Here is a 23,395-nt window from a genome sequence, read left to right as displayed (position 1 = left end):
TTGCATCTGAAGAGAGGAAAGGAGAAGAGGAAGGAAGTCAATCAAAGCCATTTTTCCAGATGCATTTGCAGCTATGGAGCTGGCTAAATATCACACAAGAGCACATATACATTATGGAAAACGCATGTGCATTGGCCTGACAGCAGGTTTTCAACACCACATTAATGTCATCCCTAGCACTACAGTCTATATAATGTAGTTTATCAGCTACAACAAGCTAATATTTCCTTACAAAGCTCTCTACACCTACTTTTCCCAGTCATCATGCACCTGCAAATAAATATTAACTGTTCTTGTTTAGCAAGAATGGAAAAGAGAGGCAGGGAGCATGCAATTTTATTAAAGCTATAGAACCACAGATGTGAGAACCTGGTATACAGACTCCAAAAGTGGTTAAATACTAAGCCCTAGGAGCGCTAACTCCTATTGACTGTATGGGGTAAAGGGAAGCCAGCCTGCTCAAAATGAAGCCACAGGTCTCCTGACCATTAGGAAACTGATGAACCCATTAGACCACAATACTCCAGAATACTCCACAGGAAAAATAGCGGCATCTACCCATCCATATTGGGCTCTGAACACACTGAAACTTTTTTCTGTTCCTCCAATGGTATACAAAGTGTCACTATTAAAAAAAAAAAAAAATCCAGAATATGCAAACTCTGCCTAACAGCTTATTCATCTGTATGATGGGCAAAAGAAAAAATTATTTGATATAAGTTCCCCTGAGGATTTATTTTATGGCTGTAGATGGTTAAAATTAGAAAAACCTATATTGTACAGGTATTCTAAAGTATGCACATATTAATCTCTGATAAGAAATCTTTCTCTGTCTTACAACCCTCTGTTCTTAATAAATCCTCATAATTTTGTAAAACAAAACCTGGGTCTTGACTTATTCATATCTTCAGCAAGGACAGTCAATCATTAAATATTTTTGTTTCTGTAGGTACACAGACTTCGTATAAGCATTTTTTTTTTAATTCAAGATGTGTTTAAGTAAATATTTCCAGTGTACTGTGTACCTCAAAGACAAATAAACAACTAGGAATCACGGGAACCTACAATGTATATACAAATATAGATTGGTTTAAATGACACAGCAGTTCATACCTATTGCCAGACTAAGATACTGTACTAAAAAAACTATTTGAATTTTTAATTTTCCCAGCCAGTCATACTATTAGCATGCCTGGGTTTCTGGGGTACTCTTGAGGTCTCATTTTCCTGATTTGAGTTCATTTTTGATGTACTTAAAAACTTCTGAGAAAAGTATCACTGTTTCTAAGGCAAATATTTTTAGAGAAATGATATGGACAATTAAAATTATCTAAGTGGCCTATAATATTTAGAATTTGAAATGGAAAGCCTAATTTAAAATTTCCTAATACTCATTTGCACTTTTGGATAAAACCACAATAGTACTAAAATATAGATTTCTGTATTGAAGTAAAGTTTAATGTATATTTTGGCTAAGCATGTAGCCCTTTTAGTTATAAAATAGTTAGATATTGTGGCAATGGCCATGGAGTGCAAACTGTCACATTGACACTGATTTTGGAGAATGAACTAATATACATGGGTGTGTAATCTTTGTAATAGACTTTTGCAGGTACTTTGCTTATTGGAAAAATGATTCCAGCACTACACATTTCTACACACTCCTAAGATATTTCATTATTATTATAGGACTTCTGTTCATATTTGGATTGTAAACTGTGAAGTAAACCTGAGCTGTTCTACCTGATACAAACTGTGACTATGAAGCTATCTAAATACAAACTAAACTACCTTCAGGGCAACAGAAAAAATATTTGAACCACCAGCATGTTACAATAAAAATGCAATACAGCTCTGCAATATGACGTTGAGAAAATTTCAGATGTGTATGAACAGCAGGGCATTTCTGTTAACCCTCTGTGTTAGCGAGTGTTAAATATCCCTTCATAAAGCTGTTTAGGTTCTGCTGATTCACTGTGGCAGATACAATTCAATCGCTATCAATTTCTATCTTCTACAAAGTAATGCATATCATACATTACCAAACTGTATTTGACTTTTTAACAATTCAGAAATACCTTATTTAGGAGAGATTCAGATATTTCATCAGGGATATAAAGCTTACTTAGTATTAGGAGTTACTAGATGTGTTTTCCTGGAAACTAAATGTTACATGAGAAAAGGTTTCAGTCAATGTCTCCCTTATTCATGATTTCCATAAAACTTAGGTTAATACGAATAATTATTTTTTCTCTTTTGAACTATATTCCTACCTGAGTGACACTCCACCCATTAAACAGAACACCAGATGCACTTTGGAGATGCCTTAGGCAGCTTCACAGCCAAGGTTGATTTTTACCTCAATAGCAAAGTTCTTCCTTTGCTGTTTAAGGAAAACATGGTAAATCCTTCTCTGAAGCTGCAGCACCCACTAAGGATCATCATCATCTTCTTTCCATGAGACTAAGGACATGCAGTGTCTATAGCAATGATGGTCAAAGGGCCTATTATCACCAACTTTTAAGGATATTTCTAATGCCTAACACAATAAGGCCATCACTTAGAGGAACCACACAGTATTTCATTCTGCAATCGATGGTAGCTGGCAGATATTTAAAAAGATTGAATAGTTAATTGAAAGAAGCTGTGGTCTTCCACCCACTGAAACAGTGAGAAGAGTTTTAAAAGAAGATAAGTTCTTGGATTTCTCTGGGGCTAATTTCTTGCCTTGCTATCTGTGGGCAGATAAAAGGGGCAAAATAGCAATATCACTGTATATGTTGATTCAGTCATGTAACAATGCCAGATTATAATCTAAAGAGATCTTTAAAATTGATATAAATCTTATCTAGTAACCTCAGTACTGAAATCCCTTCATCACCATCTCATGCTGGCATCGTGCTACTGTAAATCAGAGGTAAGATGGTTTGAATGCTCAAACTATTAATTTCTTTGTGTCATTATATTTAGCTTTGTTTTAAATGTGATATTAAGTGAACAATCTGTGTTTAAAATGTTTGGTAATGAGATAATTATACCAATCCCTGGAATGATCTTTATGTTCTGGTTACTGATACATACTCTCCATCTTTCACTTGACTTGGCTGTATTTTTTGCCTGGGAGTACTAAGCACACTGATGAAGAGACAAACTGGTGGGAGCTTAGTGAAAAGCAAACACAGGATGTTAAAAGACAGAATGGGCAGATGGAAGATTTATAAGAACAAAAAAAGGTTGATTAAATGATGATTAAGAGGAAGAAGGGACATTACTGTCTACCCACATTTCATGAATCTGAACTCCAAGGAGAAAGATGACTTATTAACAGAGTACAGTATAAGAGGATATAATAGATGGAACTATAGAAATTAAATTTAAAAAAAAAAGAAAATTTAAGATAACTATCAGGGAAATTTCCTCTGACAGTGAGATCCTTTAGACTGTGTAATAATCTAAGCAAAACAGTGAAAGCCCTGATCCCTTGAGACTGAGACCTTTAAATCTAGACTGGATAAAATCTCTGGTTAAAGACTGCAATGTAATGGGCTGACAAGGCAGTAGCCTAGGTCTTTCACGGGCCACAGAATATGTGGCTGCCCAGCAGTGCTAAATAGAAAGGGGTAGGCTCTATCCCTGGTACTCTTACAGTAGTTTATACTTTTGCAAAAACCATCACACCCATTTCCTCTCTTTCATGGCTCCTGTCATTCTGATATTAGGTAATAAATGTTTTTCTCCTTTGTTACTTAACTTTGGACAGTACAATTTTCCTCACATGTTAAATACTTTATGACCCCCAATTTCTGTTTCTCATCTCCCCTCCACTTTGTTATGTCTTAGGCAATTCAGCCAAGTTTTGAATGCACAATTTTAGGTGTGGAGAAAAAGGATAATTACCACCCTCCCAGCTCTCCAGAGGGTGTATTTTGCACATTTAGTTTAGAAATCATAGTGCTTCTTTTTGCAGAAATTTCACCTTGTAAACTCAGGCAAAAATCTTTCTTGTGTTTTACTACATAAATTTTTTTCCTACTGTCTCTGCATTTTCACCTTGTTTTACACTGTTAACAAAAAATGTTAACTTGAGACTTCCTAAATTGAGCCTCAGTATAGTTATTATCAAGAGACAACAAGAGACAGAAGTACGCAGGCAGGGAAGCACAGGGACAAAATGGCTATACAGTGAAACAATGTTAAGTTGCCATAAGCATGGTGAGCTCCACATCCTGTCCACCATGACTAACTGTCCTTGATCATTTCTTGCCTTCTTGAGATACTCAGGAAACAATCTGAAAAAGTAACAGTCTTAGGACTCCTTTTTCCTTTTTGTACCTTCAACAGTTAGCATAGATATTGTTCCAAATTGTGAAGTCTGTGTCTCTGCTGTCTGTCCCATTTTCATTTTGTTACTGCTTCTGTCCTCCTCTGATGTCAAATATTGACAGAATCCTTGTACCATTTGCAGTTGAGATGCATACTTTATTCCTCCCCTGCTCCCCTTTATCCCCTTGGGAAAAAGACATCAGGATTTATACATACATTGCCTCTACTATGGATTAGCATGACTCTGTTGGGACTCACTATCCTTTGTTATATCTTAAGTGAGATTGTATACAAATTGCACCTTACAGGCGAAATCCTGCCTTCAGTTCTGCTAAGAATGGCAAGATGATGTAAGTGAAGACTTGTCTGCTGACACTATTTATTTCTAGGTACACCTTGTGCCACATGGATACCTATGACCCCAAAAAGCTACTTCACCAAAGCACGCCTACCAAACACAGAAAAAGGACAGTCAAGAGAAAAGTTTTCCAACCAAAAATAAATTCATGGGGCATAGCAGCCTTGGTAATACGAATTCACTAAGGTAGAAAAAAACCCACAGATATTATTTAAGTATAAATTTACTAATTTACAGATTAAAAAGCACAGATTGGCACTAAATAACACTGTATAGTTTTAAAATAATCCTTGAAGAATTTTAGTTATATTAAAACTTTAGGAGAAGCTAAGGCAGATACAATCTGCTTTCTATATGTCTGCAGATAGTGTTTTATGCAATTTAAAGGTGAATTAAAATACATCCTTATCAAAATAAATCTATTATCTGAGATCCAAAACTATTATCACAATACATCTGTAGAATTAGAAATCAAAACAAAACTACTAAGAGATGCGAAGAGAAAAATTTACCAACCAAGACCTCCATTCATGCCCTGAAGTTCCTGTATTTCTAAGGAAAGCTTTGGCAATTCAAATACCAAAACACGAACTGTAATTGTATTATTTCTAGTACTTAAGCTGTAAATGATATTATGCATCTGAGAGACACACTACAGAACTCATAGGAACTGACCATAGCTCTTGGAAGGTAAGTGAAAGCAAATATACTTTAAATGTTGTTTAAAATGTGCTTGTTTGTCATTTCAGATCCTAGCCTTATAATCTTCTAATGATTTCCAATCTCAGAATTTTTTAAAACAAATTTGATTTCACATTCAAAAACAAATTATAGACTACATCGATGCTGATCATATTAGCATACTAAAATTTCAAGCAACAGCACACTTCTTAATAGAAATATAAATTACAATTAAAAGTTTTTACATAAGCAATATATAATATATAATTATTACTTTCTAAACGAGTTTTTTAAAGTTGTGTCAAATGTTGTTACATTGATAAATTAAAGAGTATTACCAAGTTGTCATTCCAAGAGTGATTTTCTGCAATTGCTATAAAGCTTCTAATTCAGAATAATCTTCACTGAAATACTTTTTCACTGAAATTTGCTAATCAGGTTAATTAAAAACATTTTATAAAAACAGTTGGATTTCCCTATACTCTGATAGACACCGAATCCCCCAAATGTGAACAAATTCTATTGCAGTCCAGAGACGCCAGAGACCCAGGGGAATCACTGGAATTTTCACAGTGCTCAAACTACAGTGCCCACGGTTTGGGATAGTTTTACAATTTTGGGTGGTGGGAGTCAGAGGCGGGGTGGGGGAGGGAACCAAATATTCATCACACTGCCAAATCAAGTTACCCTGCCTTGCCCAGCTTCACCTACAACTTCAAATGGATTTAAATGCTTCCTGAAGTCAGAACAGTTTGGGTTTTAATCTATTCTATGGAAATGTTTGGCTTTCTTTTCTAACAAATCTACATCAGGCATTTAGTACACATTGTGAGGAACTTACTATCCTCTATTCTTGCACATAAAACAACACTATGTTTTAGTGACCTTCATCACTGCCTTTTCCAAAGCAGTAAATTTTAGCCTAAAAGCATCCTGGATAGTGATGACAAAGAACTCTAATTTATTCATACCTCAAACATCATGAATTTAGAAAACAAAACTATACAGATATTCTCCATACACATGTCAATTTTTTTCAGTTGAAGGGAATATATTTCTATACACATGGATCAAAAGACTTCAAAATCCTCAGAAGTGATAGAGTTTAGATTTTGGATATCACAATTAATTCTCCTTTCTCCCTCAGTAGAAGCAGCAGGATTACTTCAGGATGGTGTCAGAAAGACTGAAATTTCATTTACTCAAATAATCTGATATGTTTTTTGCCTCTGGTTTAACTTCTCCCCTGCCCAGTGACAGCTGTAGTTCCACATCTGGGCCAGGCTGTCAGCTACAGTAGTTGTTTTTCCAAACAGAACTGCTCAGAGTCAGGCCATCTTACAAGATTTGCTCTTGCCTCCTTCTTTCAGAGCATCTAGGCTCTGAATGAAAGAAGTTGGGACTGTCTACTGTGGAGCACATCCTCTGATCCACAAATACATAATTCAGATACAAACAAACAAGAACACCAATATTTTAGTTCTAAGAAACAAAACCACTCCTGTCAAATACGGCACTTTGGGTGCTCTGCATGTTCAAATTACAAGAACAACTAATATATTATATATAGGTTCAACAGTGTTAACTTTTGTTATGGGATCCTACCCCTTTCCCATGCAAGGCTATGTAAATTTGGGGTGGTAGCAAAGAAAAGGAAAGGAGGCCAGGGGAGGTTTGAACCAAGCAAAGAAAATCCACAGATCTGGAAAGCAGGTTTAGAAAAAAGTGATACTCTTAACAGTATTCATGCTCTTCTGTCTGTGGGAAAACTATTGAGAAAGTATTGCTGGTGCTACAGGCTTACAAAAAATAAAGGGGATTTTCTCAGAGGGATTTTGTAGCAATAGCTTGTAGCATCCTTCATAAAGGATACACATATTAAGAACATATTAGTAACTATTTCTGTAGTGCTGGGAGGACAAGCATGACTCTGTCATGCAACACAAACACAAAAGGTATGTGTCAACTCATCTTTGCATGAGCTTACGGGAATCAATTTTAGATCTTTTAAAATCTTTCAAGGGCAGCATTTCTGTATGGTCAACACAACAGTACTGTTAATAATAGGATATATACCTGGATTTTCTCAGTGTATATTTTTCTCTTATTTAGTCATCAAAAAAGGATTACAAGAATTTGAAGTTCAAAAGACAGTCCTAGCAGTTTAGCAACCTGTACTTTTCCCACTGTCAGCAACTGTACACACTCTGGCTCCAGCCTATAATACAGGTACAGGCTAATGCACTAAATGACAGCAATATTCCCTTTTGATGTTCTCAGCCACTTTAACTCAAGAAACAGAAAAACTTACATACAGGTTATTTAGTTTACAGGTTTTGTAAGCTAAAGAACAGTCACAGCCAAAAATATACATGCATTCCTTTTGTTTAATGTTGATTTCTTACTTCCTACTAAATCGTGTTATTTGCTTGTGTTATTTGAAATCTGGCATTTGTAGTTTACACTTCTGATTAGTATATTCTGTAGACTGCTTCCTGTATAAAATGACATACGTTTAGGAACCCAGGCATATATAAAATGATCTTTCAAGATGATGGCATAAAATTCAGAAAGTCAAACTAACAATAGGCTAAAGAGATTTAAAGCAAAGTCTCTGGAGAAGCAAGAGATTAGTCCACTTGTGTTGCTCAGACTCTTGAGCAGCAGCATCCTGCAGATACTCTGTATATTTTGAGGAAAAAATCCAACTTGGCTGCCATGGACATTGGCAGCGGCCGTACACAAAAGCGTACTAAACTTAGCCATTTCAGAGGCTTTAACACCTTTAGGAAAATCACTGTTACGACCACTACCACAAAAAAAGCCGGTAGATTAGCCCAAGGCATGTGTATTTAAGCTTATTTTTAAAGAGAATGGGTATTTAATTCTTCTCTAAACTAACATGGGAGATAAGAATGATTTTTTTTTCCACACATAGCAGACTTGTTACAAACCAATGACCCATTATCATGAGAAATCATAGAACCATCATTACTATGCCAACACGATTTCTCTTAAAGGTGAAAATACAACTTATTTTCTGTACAGAAGTGTTTGCTGTTCACAGCTAAGAAAGTGCTGAGCCATGAAGCGGCCAGAAATATTTATATTGAACTCAGGAAAATCCTTATTCCTTTTCTCTTTAGAAAATGACACTCTCAAAACTCCTGTATCTGAAGAACATTTGGGTTTTTATAAAGAAAAGAGAGCACATCTAAACCTCCTGTACAGAAGAAAAGTAAAGGCTGGATCAATTTATACAATTTGTTTTGAAATACAAGTGATACTTTCTTTTGTGATATTTTTAAGACTGTAGCATATAAAATAAATTTATCAATTGAGAAGGTTAATATAATGGAACAAATCTAGGCTAAAAAGCACTTTAAGGTGCTTTGAATTAAATTGGGGTAAAGAATACATTCAGGGATCATAAATTATATTAGAAAAGGAAACCGAGGAATTCTGATTCGTGGAACTGATCATTTAGCATACCCAAACAACACTTTGTTCTGCAATGACTCCATGCAGTCCTAGCCAGTTGCATCAAGAGCGTGACTCACTATTCTGGTTTCAAGTAAACTGAAAATAAATTTGTGGCTAAGAAAAAACAAAACAAAATAGGAACAGAACTAGGTGCGAACAATTAATTGTTTTCAAGTAGACCACCATCTCCCACTCTTTCCATGAATAAAAAACAATGCCTCTTTGTGCTATCTTAAGGAACAGGAAACCAATGTTCATCCAATAATGGGGGACTTAAGCTATCCTTAGAAAAGATGGCAACTTTATTGTCCACAGTTGCAGCAAGAAGTGAAACATTTGCCCTCCTCCAAATTGCAAATTTAAACATAGGGAAGTTACGGCCACAGTCTTATTCAGAACAGCAAGAGGCAACAGCTCATTTGAAAGAAAGCACATCATCATGGGAATCTGACCATTCTTCTGTTTTGGGGAAAAAAAAAAAAATCTACCATTTCTCAAAAAAACCCAAAATCCTTCTGATATTCCCTGTACTCAAAATTTCAGGATTTTAATCTTACAGAAGTTTTCAAGAGTCTGTTATATTAATAAAGATTGCTAGTATGAAAATGCCTGACTACTGATACTAAATTTCTAAGGTGGCCATATTTTAATTAATTTTTAACTCCACTGAAAATACTATTCATCAATGCCAACTAATAACACAAGAAGGATTTAAGAAGTTGTAACAAATTTAAAAGAGGAGATTTTTCGTTTTAGGTTTTCATTAAAAAGTCTCATATTATCTAGCTCTAAGTATAACACTAAACACAAAAATGGCTTTAGCCAAAGGACCTAACAGCACTCCAAAGGAAGCTGCATAATTAGGAAGAGTAACAAGCAAAGAAAGTACTGTGTTAAGAACAAAAAGAAAAGTTAAGATTACGGAATTAAAAGTCTCAGGTCTCAGTGAATATAACTGCTTTAAAATGCCATTTATCTAAAGTTTTCTGAACAGTGGACCTTTCCATTTCCTCAGTTGCTTGCTTACGTCTTTGCTCTGCTAAAACAATGAGGAGTAAAGAGGAATAAAATGTCCATTTCAGTAAACTAAGATGGTGAAGAGCAATAGGGTGGATTCTTATTTGTTGAACTGGTAAGAAAGTCTATTTCATTTCACAAGTGCAGCAGTATTATCTGGATAGATGCCTTTAGTTCATAAGCTAGCTTCAGGATGCTGTTTTTGATTAAAACTGATTTGCATACCACCAAGACCATGCTTAGATTCTGCTAATAGCTGATTTTGATTAGGGTGCCAATGGGCAGAAATCAGCATAACAGAAAAGGAAGAGCTACAACAGGTAAAGCAAATCAGAAATCATTTTTCAGAAGTTCCCTGTTGGTAAGATCAGTGAAGATATCTTTTCATTAGGAAGTGATCTGAGCCAAACTGTGCATACAACTCATCACCTGCCTCACTTTTTTCACAGGTAGGGCTGATTGAATACTTCCTGGCTAAGTAGGTTTTTGCTGAAAAACATTAATGTTTTGCTAAAATATCTTAGTGCTTTCAATATCTGCCAGCTTGTCTGGCTGGCTGCAGAGGTGCCAGAAGTTCCAGAGTTGGCAGCCCCATATCAGCCCTCCCATACAGACCACCAAAACGGGAATCCCACAGCTCCCAAATCAGTTTCACTGATGTTACACAGTGGTGAAGACCAGTAAAATTGAAAGAATAATTTTATCCACTGTTAGTAGCTTCCAAGGTTCTCTGAGAACATATTTTAATTGGAAGCTTCAAGCTTTGGTGTATCTAAAAGAAAGCACGTATGGATTTCAGTTCTGCAAAAAATCGAGGGGCTAGGTTTTAAAATTTGCAGTGAAAACTGCCCTTCAAGCTGAAGGCTATCTATTTTGGCACATCTCACCCTAGGTGTAGACTACATACCTACTTGTAGAAAATTTCATATTCTTTATCAAATTGTATGGTTACCCACTGTGGCAAAAGCTCTGGAATTTATGTTGTAGCTGTGATATAAGAATGAAATGCAAGTTTGTCCTATAGTTACTACTACTAATTGTACTTGTGGTGTATTTGGGTGTCAGGGCTGTGTCTGTGTGCGCACCCACTGCACCTAGTCATTAATTCCCTGGGTGGCCGCAGCTAGTCTCTGCACTGATGAGGTAAGGGGCTGACTGGAGACAACGGACCAAACTGAGAAAAGGTGATTGCCTGAACATCTAGCCACCTTCACAACAAAGTACTTCACTATTTGTTACAGAAGCTCTCCGGATGGGACTTTCAGACAACCCTGGAGATTGCCACAGGAAGCTCTTGCTGTGCCTAGACCAACTGATAGACACTACTTGTATGCTTCAAAGTGGTGATTAACATCCTGGGTGGACAGTCTTGCCAGACCAGACACACGAATTCACCAAGACAACAGTTCAGGGAGTTCCGCCTTATTTAGCTGAAGACACCGTTGCAAGAATACCTGAAATGGAGACTCTCCTTGCCATCCTGGGTGAGAGATTTGATTCCCCATGCAAGTATTATTACCCCATGCAAAGATTCTAATAAATTAAGATTTGTTTGTTTTTTAAATAAATATGCTGTCCATGAGCGCCTGTACAACACCATTTCTCACCAAGTTCAGAATCACAGAACAGTTGAGGCTGGAGGAGACTGCTGGAGATTGTCTCCTCCAACAGCTCTGCTCGATGCACTGTCAGCCACAACAGGCTGCTCAGGACATTGTCCAGTCGGATTATGAATAGCTCCAAAGATGGAAATATTACAACCTCTCTGGGCCTGTTCCCGTGCTTGACCACCCTCACTGTAAAACGTTTTTCGTTATCTGCATTCTGGAAAAGCAAGGCTGAGTATTTTTAAAAGGACAGATTTTAGGATTCAATCTTTCATTTTACATTTGTATTAGGCCCCTATAATGATAATCAAGAATTTTACATATTGGAAAATTTGGGGGATGTTCATAATCTTGTCGTTATCTCTTCTGCAAGACTTTTCTCAGCCAATAACAAGAAAGAAAGTAAGTACATTTTTCTGTTTTTCCTGCTTGCTTATTTTCTCCTCTTAGATTGTGACAGCAGAGATTTAATTCCTGAATGCAAAATACTCTCTCTTTACGGCGCTAATTTTGTTTTGTTGGAAATATGCTTGTTGCAATAACAATATCACAGGTGGTGAAAAATAATTTGTGCCAAAGGCTAAGGCCTTGTCTCTACTAATAAAAATAAAAATACTAATCTACACTAAGTTTTCACTCCTTCTATGAGCAGGGAATGTATACCAGTGAGGAATCATAGTTATGAAGTTAGCTAAAGCAGATGTAGTTTATAGAGAAGAACCAACTCATTTTCCTCCTTTATTTTGCAGGTTAGTTTGCAACTGGTGTCTGTACTACGAACCCATAAATCTGGAACTTAACTTTATAAAGTACTAAGCAACCATTTACTTCAACAGATCTCGAGAGTCTGATAGCACGTAAAGTCTGACTTTCAAAAGAAGAAAACAAGCAGTATAAGTACTTTTGCAAAGCCCTTGATCAGCATTGACTTAGAACGCTCAATCAAGGGAAATTTTAACATTGAGCTTAATGTGAATTGAAGTTCATGTATTTCTGTTTAAACACAGATTAGAATTTCTGTCAGACAAATACCAGTGAAAAGTTGACAATCTAATTAATACAAATAACTATCTTCCCATTATAAAAATGCTCTGTATTTTAATAATTCAATTCTGCTGTGTAGAAAGGAACACGATAGCATATGTTTTCTGAAAACCAAGAAAAAATGAGGCAGTAGAGTCACAACTGTGGTTCTTTTTTCCAGGTTGTGCAAAGATTTACTGACCATACAGACTATAAGAATAATCATAATCAAATTGAAACTGCAGCGTGCTTTAGACATTTTACTTCTTCACAGAAGGAAAGCAGAAAAAAAAGCACCCACCTTGCTTCATAAAATAGTCATCCTGAAACGTGCAGTATCTCAGGTACACTCTCATAATTAGAAAAACAGAAAGATTTTCTTACCAAAAATGAAAATAATTATCAGTGGATATACGGAGTACAGCTGAGAGCCTAAGTACTTACAAGGGAAAGTGAAGTTGTACAGGTGCCCACATGTTCATTTATTCAGCCTACCTCTAGCACTGAAGTAATTGCCTCTGGGCTACTAGTCCACATTCCACTCTGATAGATGGCTTGAGCCTCAACTCCAATAGAACCACAAGGCAAAGTTGGAAGTAATTTGCCTGCAAAAGTTAATGCCTTTCCCTGTAGAAGACGCGGAAAACAAATCTGACTGTGACTGAGACTCACCAGTCTGGTTGTTGCCCTGTTCCTGGGATGGCACAGGTATATATTTGTTTCTTTTTATTCAGTCAAGATTGATAAAATTACAACTACTTGTAAAAGCTCATCTCTCCAAAAGTTTCATGTTGCAGAGTAAGAGGAAAACGATTTGAAACAACCAATGCGTTTTCTGCGGGCTGATCTCACAAAGCGCTCTGTGTCCTCAGAGCGCCTGCAGACATAATGGGAATCCGTGTTAGCACATGGGACCACATAAGTGCAGTAAAAGGCAAAGATCCAAACTCTTTGCAAAAATTCCAAAATCTGCAATGTAAGGCAAAAATGAAAATCTTCATACTGCATTTTACAGACTATCACAATGGGGACTTAATCTGGTTACTGTCTCTAGGCACCACTACAGCAGAAATCTTCAAAAGACACAAAATAGTCTGCTGTATAGGTGAAATCCTGAAGAGAGTTGGGTTTTATTTTTATATGTGGTTAATGTATATTTAAATGATTAATTTAATAATGGTCACTTCAGTATTACAGTAGGGATTAAGATGAATTTTTTTTCCTGTAATGCATCATTAGATTCCTGAGAGTGTCAAATAATTTTTCACCATCTGCGTATCAGAGCCTGGAAATGAGACTGAGCTTTGGGGGCTGATGTGGGTTCAGCTAAGGCTTTGCCTTATCCAGCTAGTGTTTCTAGCTCAATGGCTCACAGTAATGCCGATCACCAGCTTCTCTTCCAGCTTATACTGGTGAGAACCTAAGATTTGGGCAGGGGGAGAAAGATTTTCTTAGTTTTTTAATCTCCTCCTCTTTCTGCCAGATGATAACATAGCTTACCTATTAAGATATCTACCCACTGCACAGCATACATTGATCTCTATTCTTTACCTATGGCATAAAATTTTGGTTTTGAGGACTGAATATTTGGTTTAAGTCGTGCCTTTTGTTTCACCTCCTTATAACCAGAAATTGCTCTTGAAATAATTCAGTTAAAGTCTCATGAGGTTTATCAAATGTTTCTCAATATATAATTCTAGCCTGTAATATATTCAGAAGATTATTCATCCAAGTGTTTTCTACTTCCACCCAATGTTTTGGCTTTTTGCACAAGAACAAGGTTAGTGACAGTTGTATTAATTACATGACAGAAATGCATATCAAGTGAAATGATTGAAATAATTATTTCAAATATTTTATTTAAATGACTCTGTGTTATAGCTAAAACTGTGGCAGAGAGAAAAAGAATTCATTCCTAATAAGAGCTTTTCTAACATTATAAAAATTGCAGGAAAAATCCTAGAATGGTCAGCAGAACTACCATTATTCTTTCTCCTTTTTTATCACCATTTTCTTTCATTTTTGGAATAATTTCTGAACTTCAATGTAATTTTGGTTTTTAATTTCATTTTAAAAAAAGCTATAGCTACATATTTCAAACAAATACAGTAAATAATTTGTTATTATTTTCATTAAACTGCAATGCTGCAAATCTTGTTTTAAAATATAAATGCACACTAGTAATTAAAAAATGATAATCAAATAAAAAGCACAGCAGAACACTTCAATTACTGATAGTAATCATAATATAATCTTGTCCTACCAAGTGTGTCTCCAGGTACAGTTTAAGGCTGTCTGTCTCTGCTTTAGGAGGAGTCCAATTCTCTGTTGTTTCCATGGCTTCATTTAACCAGTGAATGAATTCATCCAGCTTGCTTACAAACCCCTTACCAGATAAGAAAAAAGAAAGAACAAGAAAAGCATATTTGTTAGTGAAATGGCAATCTGAAAAATGTATGTTCTATTTTTTTAAGCCAGGAGAGTATAGTACAGTAAAATGTTGCCTTTTGCAAGCATGCAAGGAACAACAACGATCAGCAAGTGGCCTTCTAACAAGTTTCAGAAGATATGAGACGTATATGAAAAGCTGCATATAGATTACAATGAAAATTGAGCTGAAGATTTTGCACTGGAAAGACCAGGTGTAACACAACCACTCCTGACTGAGAAAAGTGCTGGACAAAGCTGTATTACCAAGTTATATTGTGGCAGACTGAGGAAGGAAACTACTTGTCAGAACTCAGGTCTTGTGATTCCTGTTTTGGTTCATAAGCCGAGACTTCGAAGGAAGAAATCAAACAGTAGGCGAGGTGGGATGTGCAGCATTGAATGGAAGTATTTCTGACTGTATTTGAGGTATACAAATGGTGCTCCTGTCTTCTCAGGGGCACCATTTATTGCAAGATTCATATCAATTATACATTAAAAATAGTGTCCCTGAATTTACATGATTGGATGATACCAGAGGCACATATTGAGTACAGATAACTTTACCAAAGTCTGTCATCCACTACAAAACAAGAGAGTTAATGGAATAAACTGACCATGATGCTTATAGCCAGCCTAAAAGCGGGCTTTGAAGAGTAGTGTCCGTCTAATACAAGCATCCAAAGACTGGGTTAACATAGCTCTAACACTGATTATATTATTAATTATTAACTATGATTCCACAGTCCTATGAGAATTTTAATTTCCATTTGGATAACAACTCAGCACACATGCTCAGTATCTCACTTTCAGCACAGTATTTATGGAATGATTTCAGGTAGTTATTGGTCCATTCAGATAGCTGAAAACAAGCTAAGGATAAAATTTGCAGAGATTCCCAAGTGACTTAGGAGCCCAAGCCCCTTTCTCAGAGTGCCACAAGCAACTGGAATTCTAAACACCACAGAATTAGGACTTTGCACTGTTGGGACACAGCTGTGTTGTGCAAAGTACAGTGACAATAATTCAGAGCTAGCAGAAGCCACACTTCCTTCAAAATTCACAGTGGCAGAGCCATGGTGGCCCAGACTGTTTGCTGGGGCAGTTCAGAAAGGGGGGAGGAAGACACGAAACAGCCCACTGGACGTGGTGACCGAGATCATGTGTCTCCACCCTGGGGTAAGCAATGCAGGCAGCTGCATCTCCTCTCATGCAGCAGGTTGTGCAACAAGGTCTATGGTTCCCACATCAAGCCTTAGGACAGAGGGGGGCAGTGAAAAAGGGATATGATGTTCCCCTGCCTCCCACAAAGCACTGCTTTTTTTTGCTTTTTTTTTTTTTTCCATTTTAGAGCAGAAAAAGTTACAAGAGCTGTGCAAGAGCTGGAGAGCATAAGAGATGCCAAACTGGCAGAGGAGTGGGAGATGTGAGCTGATGGGGGAGAGGAGCAGGAGGAAAGTCCTTCTAGACCCTCCAATAAATCTCTGCCTGCATTTTAGCTATGTGCTGTCCTTGAGAGACAAGGTGATATGGTAAACACAAAAAATGAAGAAAGGCGCTCTCTTGTATATGCGTCATGTATTTTATGAAGACAGACACGTATAACATCTGCCTACAGTATTCGATGTCTGTATGCCTTCAAAGTCGTGCTCAGAAATGCTGCAGGATTGCACTAGTACAAAAGGCAACTATCAGCAATGATTATTTCTATCCTCTCACAAAACATTTGTGTGTTTCGGTATTGTTCCTTCACGTTTATCTTTGGAAACTCTCCAGCACCAGGCTTTTAGAAATCCGAAACAGCTCTTCTCTGCTATGAAACATGCAGTATCTGACTGACACCTGCCACACAAAGAGGTGTACAAAGAGGTGTACAAAGAGGGAGTGCCCAGAACGGGTAGGTGACCTGAATAGTCTGTGGTACAGCGTAGGCAATGGCTGAGGGGTAGCTTGGGGGCCTGAAAAAATATAGATACAATATCATGCAGAACTACGATGAACCAAATTCTTTTAGGAAAAATAATACAAATTTTCAAATACCAGTTTCCCTTGGCACGTTAAAATTGCTCCTAAAAACAAGCACGCCTGCGGTGAGCTCCCTGCGGAGAGGAAATATGGGGAGAGCTAACCCTGACTACGTCCCTGCCACAGAGAATTATTTTCTGCTAGACAGCACAAATCACAATAATCCTACTATTTTTCAAATGATGGCTATAAAATTTTATTGAAACCATTCAAAAGAGCACCTCTGTAGAAACTGAAAATAATTCAGGCAGCGGCAGGCCCGGCAGCGGCGGCGGCGGCGGCAGCACCACCCCCGCCGTGCCTGGGAGCGCAGCGCCACCTGCCGCCCGCCGCCGCCGCCCCGCGCCCCGGCTTCACCGCACACACCGCTCGGCCTTGTCGCGGGGCGGCCAGGGGAAAAATCGGCGGAAAATACGTCCAACGGAATGCCACAGGGTAGCAGTACAGACCATGTATTTTTCTTAAGCCTAGTGAAGGCAGTTAGAACGTATGCAAAACAGAAAGCTATTTTTATCTCAAATTAAATGCAAGATTAAATTGCAATAGTGCAGTTCTTGTTTCATGTGTCACAATTTAATGATCAAAACAATTTTCTTTTTTTTTTTTTTAAAGTAGTGCCTATGATTCCTTCTTATTTATTCTAATAGCCCAATGCTAGTGAGCAAAGAGCCACCTTTATCATACTACTACCAGCTTCATGCCTTGTTCTCTGCCCTCAAGGCAGTTCCAGTGCAAATGGAAACCTATGCAAATATAATCAACTGCAACAGGTCTGGAGCTATGGACTAGAATACAGTTTGCTCCTGATGCTGAACTCTCCCTTCTCTCCATTGACTTTTGGTCAAGAGGTAGTTATCTACAGGCTTTGAGATCAAAACCAGTCTTCACCATCACTTACAGCCTACATCTGAAACAAGTAATTCGGCCCCAGCCTGCCAAAGACTGGATGCTGCTCGCTCTCTGGTAGTTAGTTAGGAAGGGAGTAGCTGTGGTATTGGGGGTCCAAGTAGCTCTGACAGAAATATAAATCTGGGTTCTTATTCTCCTCAAGTCTCCCAAACAGACAGGAAGTCCAAAACATAACATCCTATCCATCACTGAAAGCCCGTTGCCCATCCAAAGACTGATAGACTAATACAGGAACTTTTATGCGTAAGCAAAGTGGCCTTCTTAGTTGGAACAGAGTATAATGAATGCTGTAGATGCACTGATGGCAAATTGCATGACAGTAGTCCCGTTTCTCATTGTTTAGGATGTTTCCCAGAATATGCATATTTAAAAGAAACACTTTAGATAAAATAAGTTCTAAAAACTAATGGGAAGAAAACACTGTCTTATAATACAAAAAAATTTATATACTGAGGCTCTGGCAGAGCATAAAACTATGCTCAGAAAAAACAGACTGCAGCATCAATTGTATCAAAACAAAAGATAGGATTTAATATGCAATCCTGAATCCAAATCCAGGACTACTCAGTGAAACAAAGAAATTCATAGGATGACAAATTTTAACCAATATAGAATATTTTTCAGCTTTTCTTCATTTTATACTGTTGCACATGAAACTACTTTATATTCCTTGCTATACACTTCTTACTCTTCTCCTTTTTCTGTTTGAACTTATGTTCTTCATCCTCTAAATTTTTCTTCTTAGTCATTCTTAAGGTAGGAAAGAATTTCAACAGGTATAAAATTCAGTGGAGCTATGCTGACTTACACTGGTTAGGGGTCTGATCCAGATGCTATCATGCTTATAATGAAAATACTGTAAAATCTATCCAACCCATATTTTGGTAATGGAAAATTAAACTATTATATATTCCATTACAAATTCTTGGAAGTTGAAAGCTCATAGGCAGCTGCATTGTAGCTAAAAATTACTGTGCAAGATTTCCCTAGAGAGAAAATAGGGGAACAGAACAGGAAAAAAAAGGAGCACCAGTATAATCCAGTCTCTGTCTTTTGACCAGCTGGTTCAGTTTTGCAAATGCAATAGTTTCATACAGTGCTAGCAAGCTAGATGTTATTAAAAAGTTCAAGCCCCTACATGACACAGTGTAAGACTATTCTTATTCTGTTGTTTAATACGGAAACAAATGTTGCATATTGGATGATTTGTAGCAACTTCTATAGTAAAGTTTGCAAATAATGATAAAGGTCTTCGCACTCCCCATGCAATAAAATGCTTAAATGTTCACCTGTTGAGCTTTTCATTTTGTTTTACAACAATTATACAGATTTTTCTAGGGAGAGGAAAAAAGTTCTCATCACACATCTCTGAATAAAACTAGAGCAAAACTGGCTTAATTTGAATTTGGCATGTATGAAGTTATTTTTTGCAGTCTAATTCTATTTGCTCTGGATGGATAAGAATGAAAAAGAGACAATTGTAAGTCCTGGGGAAAATTACTTATAACTCAGTGTGTCTGTTTCGGTGCTGGCAGTCTTAAAGAATTAAAATATACTTAATAATTCAATTGTTCTATAAAATTAAAGAATTAATTAATTAACCAAAGAATTAAAAATAAATTTGACAGGATTAAACTAAACATCCTGAGACTTCCTCGTTAATGACCAAAACTCTCGATTTTTTTGAGCTGTAAGACATGAGCTTTCACATGTTGAGTCATGCAAAGAGTGCTGGTATGTGACATATCAGGTCAGAAACCAAAGGCATGCGTGTACGCTGGCCAAAGAAAGGATGCAGCTGGGAGTGTGCCTCCCACCCAGGTCCTGTTGAATATAAGGCCCTACGGAAGGGACACATTCCGCAGCTGCTGCACAGGGCTGCAGGCTCCCTACACCAAGTACAGCTGATCAAAGGATTTTGGGTTAGGTTGACTGGCTGTGCCTGGTACATGGGGTAACAGAGCAGGGAAGCAGCTGTGATGGTGTGAAAAACTGAATTAAAAAAATTAAATAACTAGAAAATCAGAAAAATTAGAATGTTCACAGAAGTCAGCAGCCTTTGGCTTCCCGAGCACTTTCTCCCTGACTCCGGTCCTTTCTCCTGTTTTGCTGGACCCCACTTGCACATTGCTCCCTACGCAGGATGACTGCTTAGCACACCTCACCACTCACCACCTGCTCCCCAGCCAGCGGCTCTCCTCAGCACAACGCAGGTTCCTTACTCCCCTCCAGTTTCCACAGTCTCCGGCTGCCTTTTCCTGTTAACCTTCAGAAGCTCACCCTATCTCTGACCAAAGACCACCTTCCTTTAGGATTAGATAACCATTACCTTTCTGCTCCCTTGTTCGTGGCAGACGGACTGAGCCTTCACATGAGGCAGTCAAGGAGTTTTGGTACCACCACCTCTAACTACAAATCTCCCCAGAGCAATTGGCACAGCTGCTGCTAACGGCCAAAAGAGAACAAAGCAAAAGCCCAGGAGAAATTTTAAGGGCTGCTTCTTATATCAGCAAAATAATAAGCAGATGATCAACTTCAAAACTTCTGATAACAATCACAGTTCTGAAAAAAATGTGCGTCTATCAAGCAAGTCACTTGAAATTGTGCACAAGTCCCTCTCATCTAAGCTAACATTGCTTCCTGCACTAGAACTTTTAAAATTCCCTAGCTTTATTTCAATGGTTAAATTTTATTTTTACATTACAATCTCTCTTTTTTGGGTCAGATAGGAGAGTAAACAGTTCTGGTGTTCAATAATTTTAGCACTTCAAATGATCTCATTTAGGCTTTGAAGTTAACCTTTCATTAATTGAATGGAATGGGAAGGGAGCAAGTTTCCAACTCGGCTGCAGCTATCACTTTACAAATCCAGCTTTTATAGACCATATTTAGAATGAAAACAGACTAAAACCTTAGAGTTTGATCTGTAATTTTGAGCTCTAGTCTAAGAAATAGCAAGTTTATGGACACAAAAGAATGAAAACATGGAATTTTTACAATATTGAAAAATGCAACTTTATTTTTGTGTATACTAAAGCAGCATGATCTTAGATGTTTTTAATGTATTTCAGATGTGAGATTCCTTTAGATGGGAAATCTGGATGTATGCACTTAAGAAAGCTAGTATTAACATTGTCAAAATTATGCCATAAAACATAGAGGATGCAACTGCATCTAGTTAACACCATTATGCAAAATTTTATGTATGCTTTCTTCCTAAGCCAAATTTTGCTTTCACTCTTTATGGATAAAATTTCCCAGAATTTATTGGGCCTACATGGCACAGGTAGGAACATTATTTCAACACCTTTTGGCTTGTAATTTTAAGCTGTGCAGTGTTACTACTGCTCAGTTTATTAAGTTAACAATTTAACGTGCGTGCTGGCTTATTGCACTACAGCATACTTAAGGAACTTTTGGTCATTTCATTTTTAAAGGCAAAAACTCTTCTAATGACCTGAACTAAGATTAAAATCAAAATAAAACAGAAGCACCAAACCATTAAACACAAACATACCAAAATCATCTGTTACGGTAGTTAAAAGTGACTGTAGAATATGTGCAGTATTCTGCAAACCTCAGTATGGAAGCACCAAAACACAGTGCTGGTTAAATCACTACCCTAGATCTTTCTCCTCTCCACCTTACCTTTTATTACACAAAGGGAGTTCTGCTCTTAAAAGAATTGGTTATGAGGCTGTGTGCTTAAAAATGAATGTCCAATTTTGTTGCAAGCAGTGTGTGTTGTAAAGTTTGTTCCCAATTTACAAAAAGACTGAGCTCACATACAAGGATGAGCTGGCTCTAAGGGCACTTCTATCACAGAATGCATTAAGAAAACCTTTTGTCTAACCACAAAAGGACTTGCATATTAGTCTCAAGAGAAAGTCATTCCTGCCCATGGACTTTATTTTCAAAAGGATAAAACTGCACTTTCTTCACAGGCAAAGGTAAGTCAAAGAAATCCAGGTACTCAAGAGGATGAGGCTGTACTAACTGCCATGGTCAATTTAATTGGAGCCAGACCCAGAGGCAACAGTAAAACCATTAGCAGCACAGATGTTAGGGATCCTCAAGGAACCAAGATGCCACAATGGAAAATATTCTTTGTGCTATATCGTCAGGATTCTGTGGCAGACAGTGACCGCACAGAAACACAGGGCTGTCCAAACACATCAGTAGGATGTTAATACACAACACACAGTTCAGGACACATTCATTGACAAATAAAACATTTGGAAATAAAACAAAACAGTTTTCTGCTAAGAAGTGCCACATCTACCCCATAAGCTCAGCTTATGAGGACGTGCAACTTAAAATGTGACACTAACTTGAATTTTGCTTTACTAGTTCACTTTCCCTAACATTTGTAAGCTGTTGTAACTGCAGTTACACTTCTAATACTTGTATTACTGCAAGCACTTACAAAGCATAGTTTGGTACTTGAAACAAGAAAAAGATAAAGATTAGAGACTTCTATTGGTGGACATCTGTGTAAAGACAGAACTCAGTCTTCTACTATATATAGCTTCATTGAGCACTCTTTAATCCCAAGTGTTAAATTTTAAAAACATTTTCAGAAGTGCCAACTCTAGGTTTTGGTGCCCAGCTATCACACCCAGAATTAGAAATGACTGTTGAATACATTTTCCCTAATGGAGATCTTGTCTAATTGGTCAGAATTTATTTGATTACACAATAGAAAGTAGCACGCCGTGTTCACTGGCTCATGGCTTCTGCTAGTTTTAGGGTCTCCAGTATGCATTCTGATGCTGGGAAACAAGAAGGATTAATATATAAAAACAGACATATATCAAGCACAGCCAGTCAGACTTATCTGGCCATATGTCACCTTTTCAGGGAGATTTCACAATAGAGTTGAGAGTACTTCCAGACTTGAAACAGTGAGGGTGATGAAGCATGGTTGCTAGAGGCCTAGGAAAATACTATAAATTAACTCAGTTCTGGCTTTGGTCTGAAAGTTAATGTTAGGGTACTCCTAACCTTAATTTTTAGCAGGCCCTATGATCCGTTATTAAACCAGCAGATTTGGCTAAGATTTCCAAGCTATTTTTTCATACTGTAGTCTGACTAGGGCAGGAAGGGTAGAACTGATTTTTTAAGAAATTCTCAGTTTCTTAAAGCCTTTTAGGTAAGGGCACCACCCCATGAAGGTAGGATAAGCTTAAAAAGCAGAATACACAAAAAATATGCAAAGTGCTACGTTTCAATCTGTTAAAAACAACTACATTTGATGAGTAATCAGAAAGTAATGGGCAATCTCAATCTGCAATAAAAATTTCACGACCCCATGGGATTGTTGTCTAGTAGCAAAAATAAAGTCAAAGAGGAGGTTACACCAATCTGAATATTAAGTCATTCCTAAATATATTTCTGCAGATTCCTTAAAACTTTCCATGATGCCACAAACAATCCTTTCTTTACCCTATGCTCTGTCTTACCTTTGCTTAAGGTAAAGATCTACTTTTCATTTAAAAGAATTAATACAAGGCCTCTACTACTATTTGAAACTTCTAATATT

The 23,395-nt window shown here is 37.3% G+C and overlaps 1 protein-coding gene across 1 annotated transcript in view; it reads right to left on the bottom strand.

The window, feature by feature from the left end:
* Positions 1–23,395, bottom strand: part of AKAP6 (A-kinase anchoring protein 6) — a 232,505-nt gene that overhangs the window by 147,816 nt on the left and 61,294 nt on the right. The window contains exon 4 of the mRNA XM_067295590.1: positions 14,756–14,878. Within this exon, the coding sequence (XP_067151691.1) occupies positions 14,756–14,878 (123 nt within the window). The remainder of the gene's footprint in view (positions 1–14,755; positions 14,879–23,395) is intronic.

Source organism: Apteryx mantelli, chromosome 4, assembly GCF_036417845.1.
Source record: "Apteryx mantelli isolate bAptMan1 chromosome 4, bAptMan1.hap1, whole genome shotgun sequence".
NCBI classification, from domain to species: domain Eukaryota; kingdom Metazoa; phylum Chordata; class Aves; order Apterygiformes; family Apterygidae; genus Apteryx; species Apteryx mantelli.
This window is presented reverse-complemented; position numbering and strand designations above follow the sequence as displayed.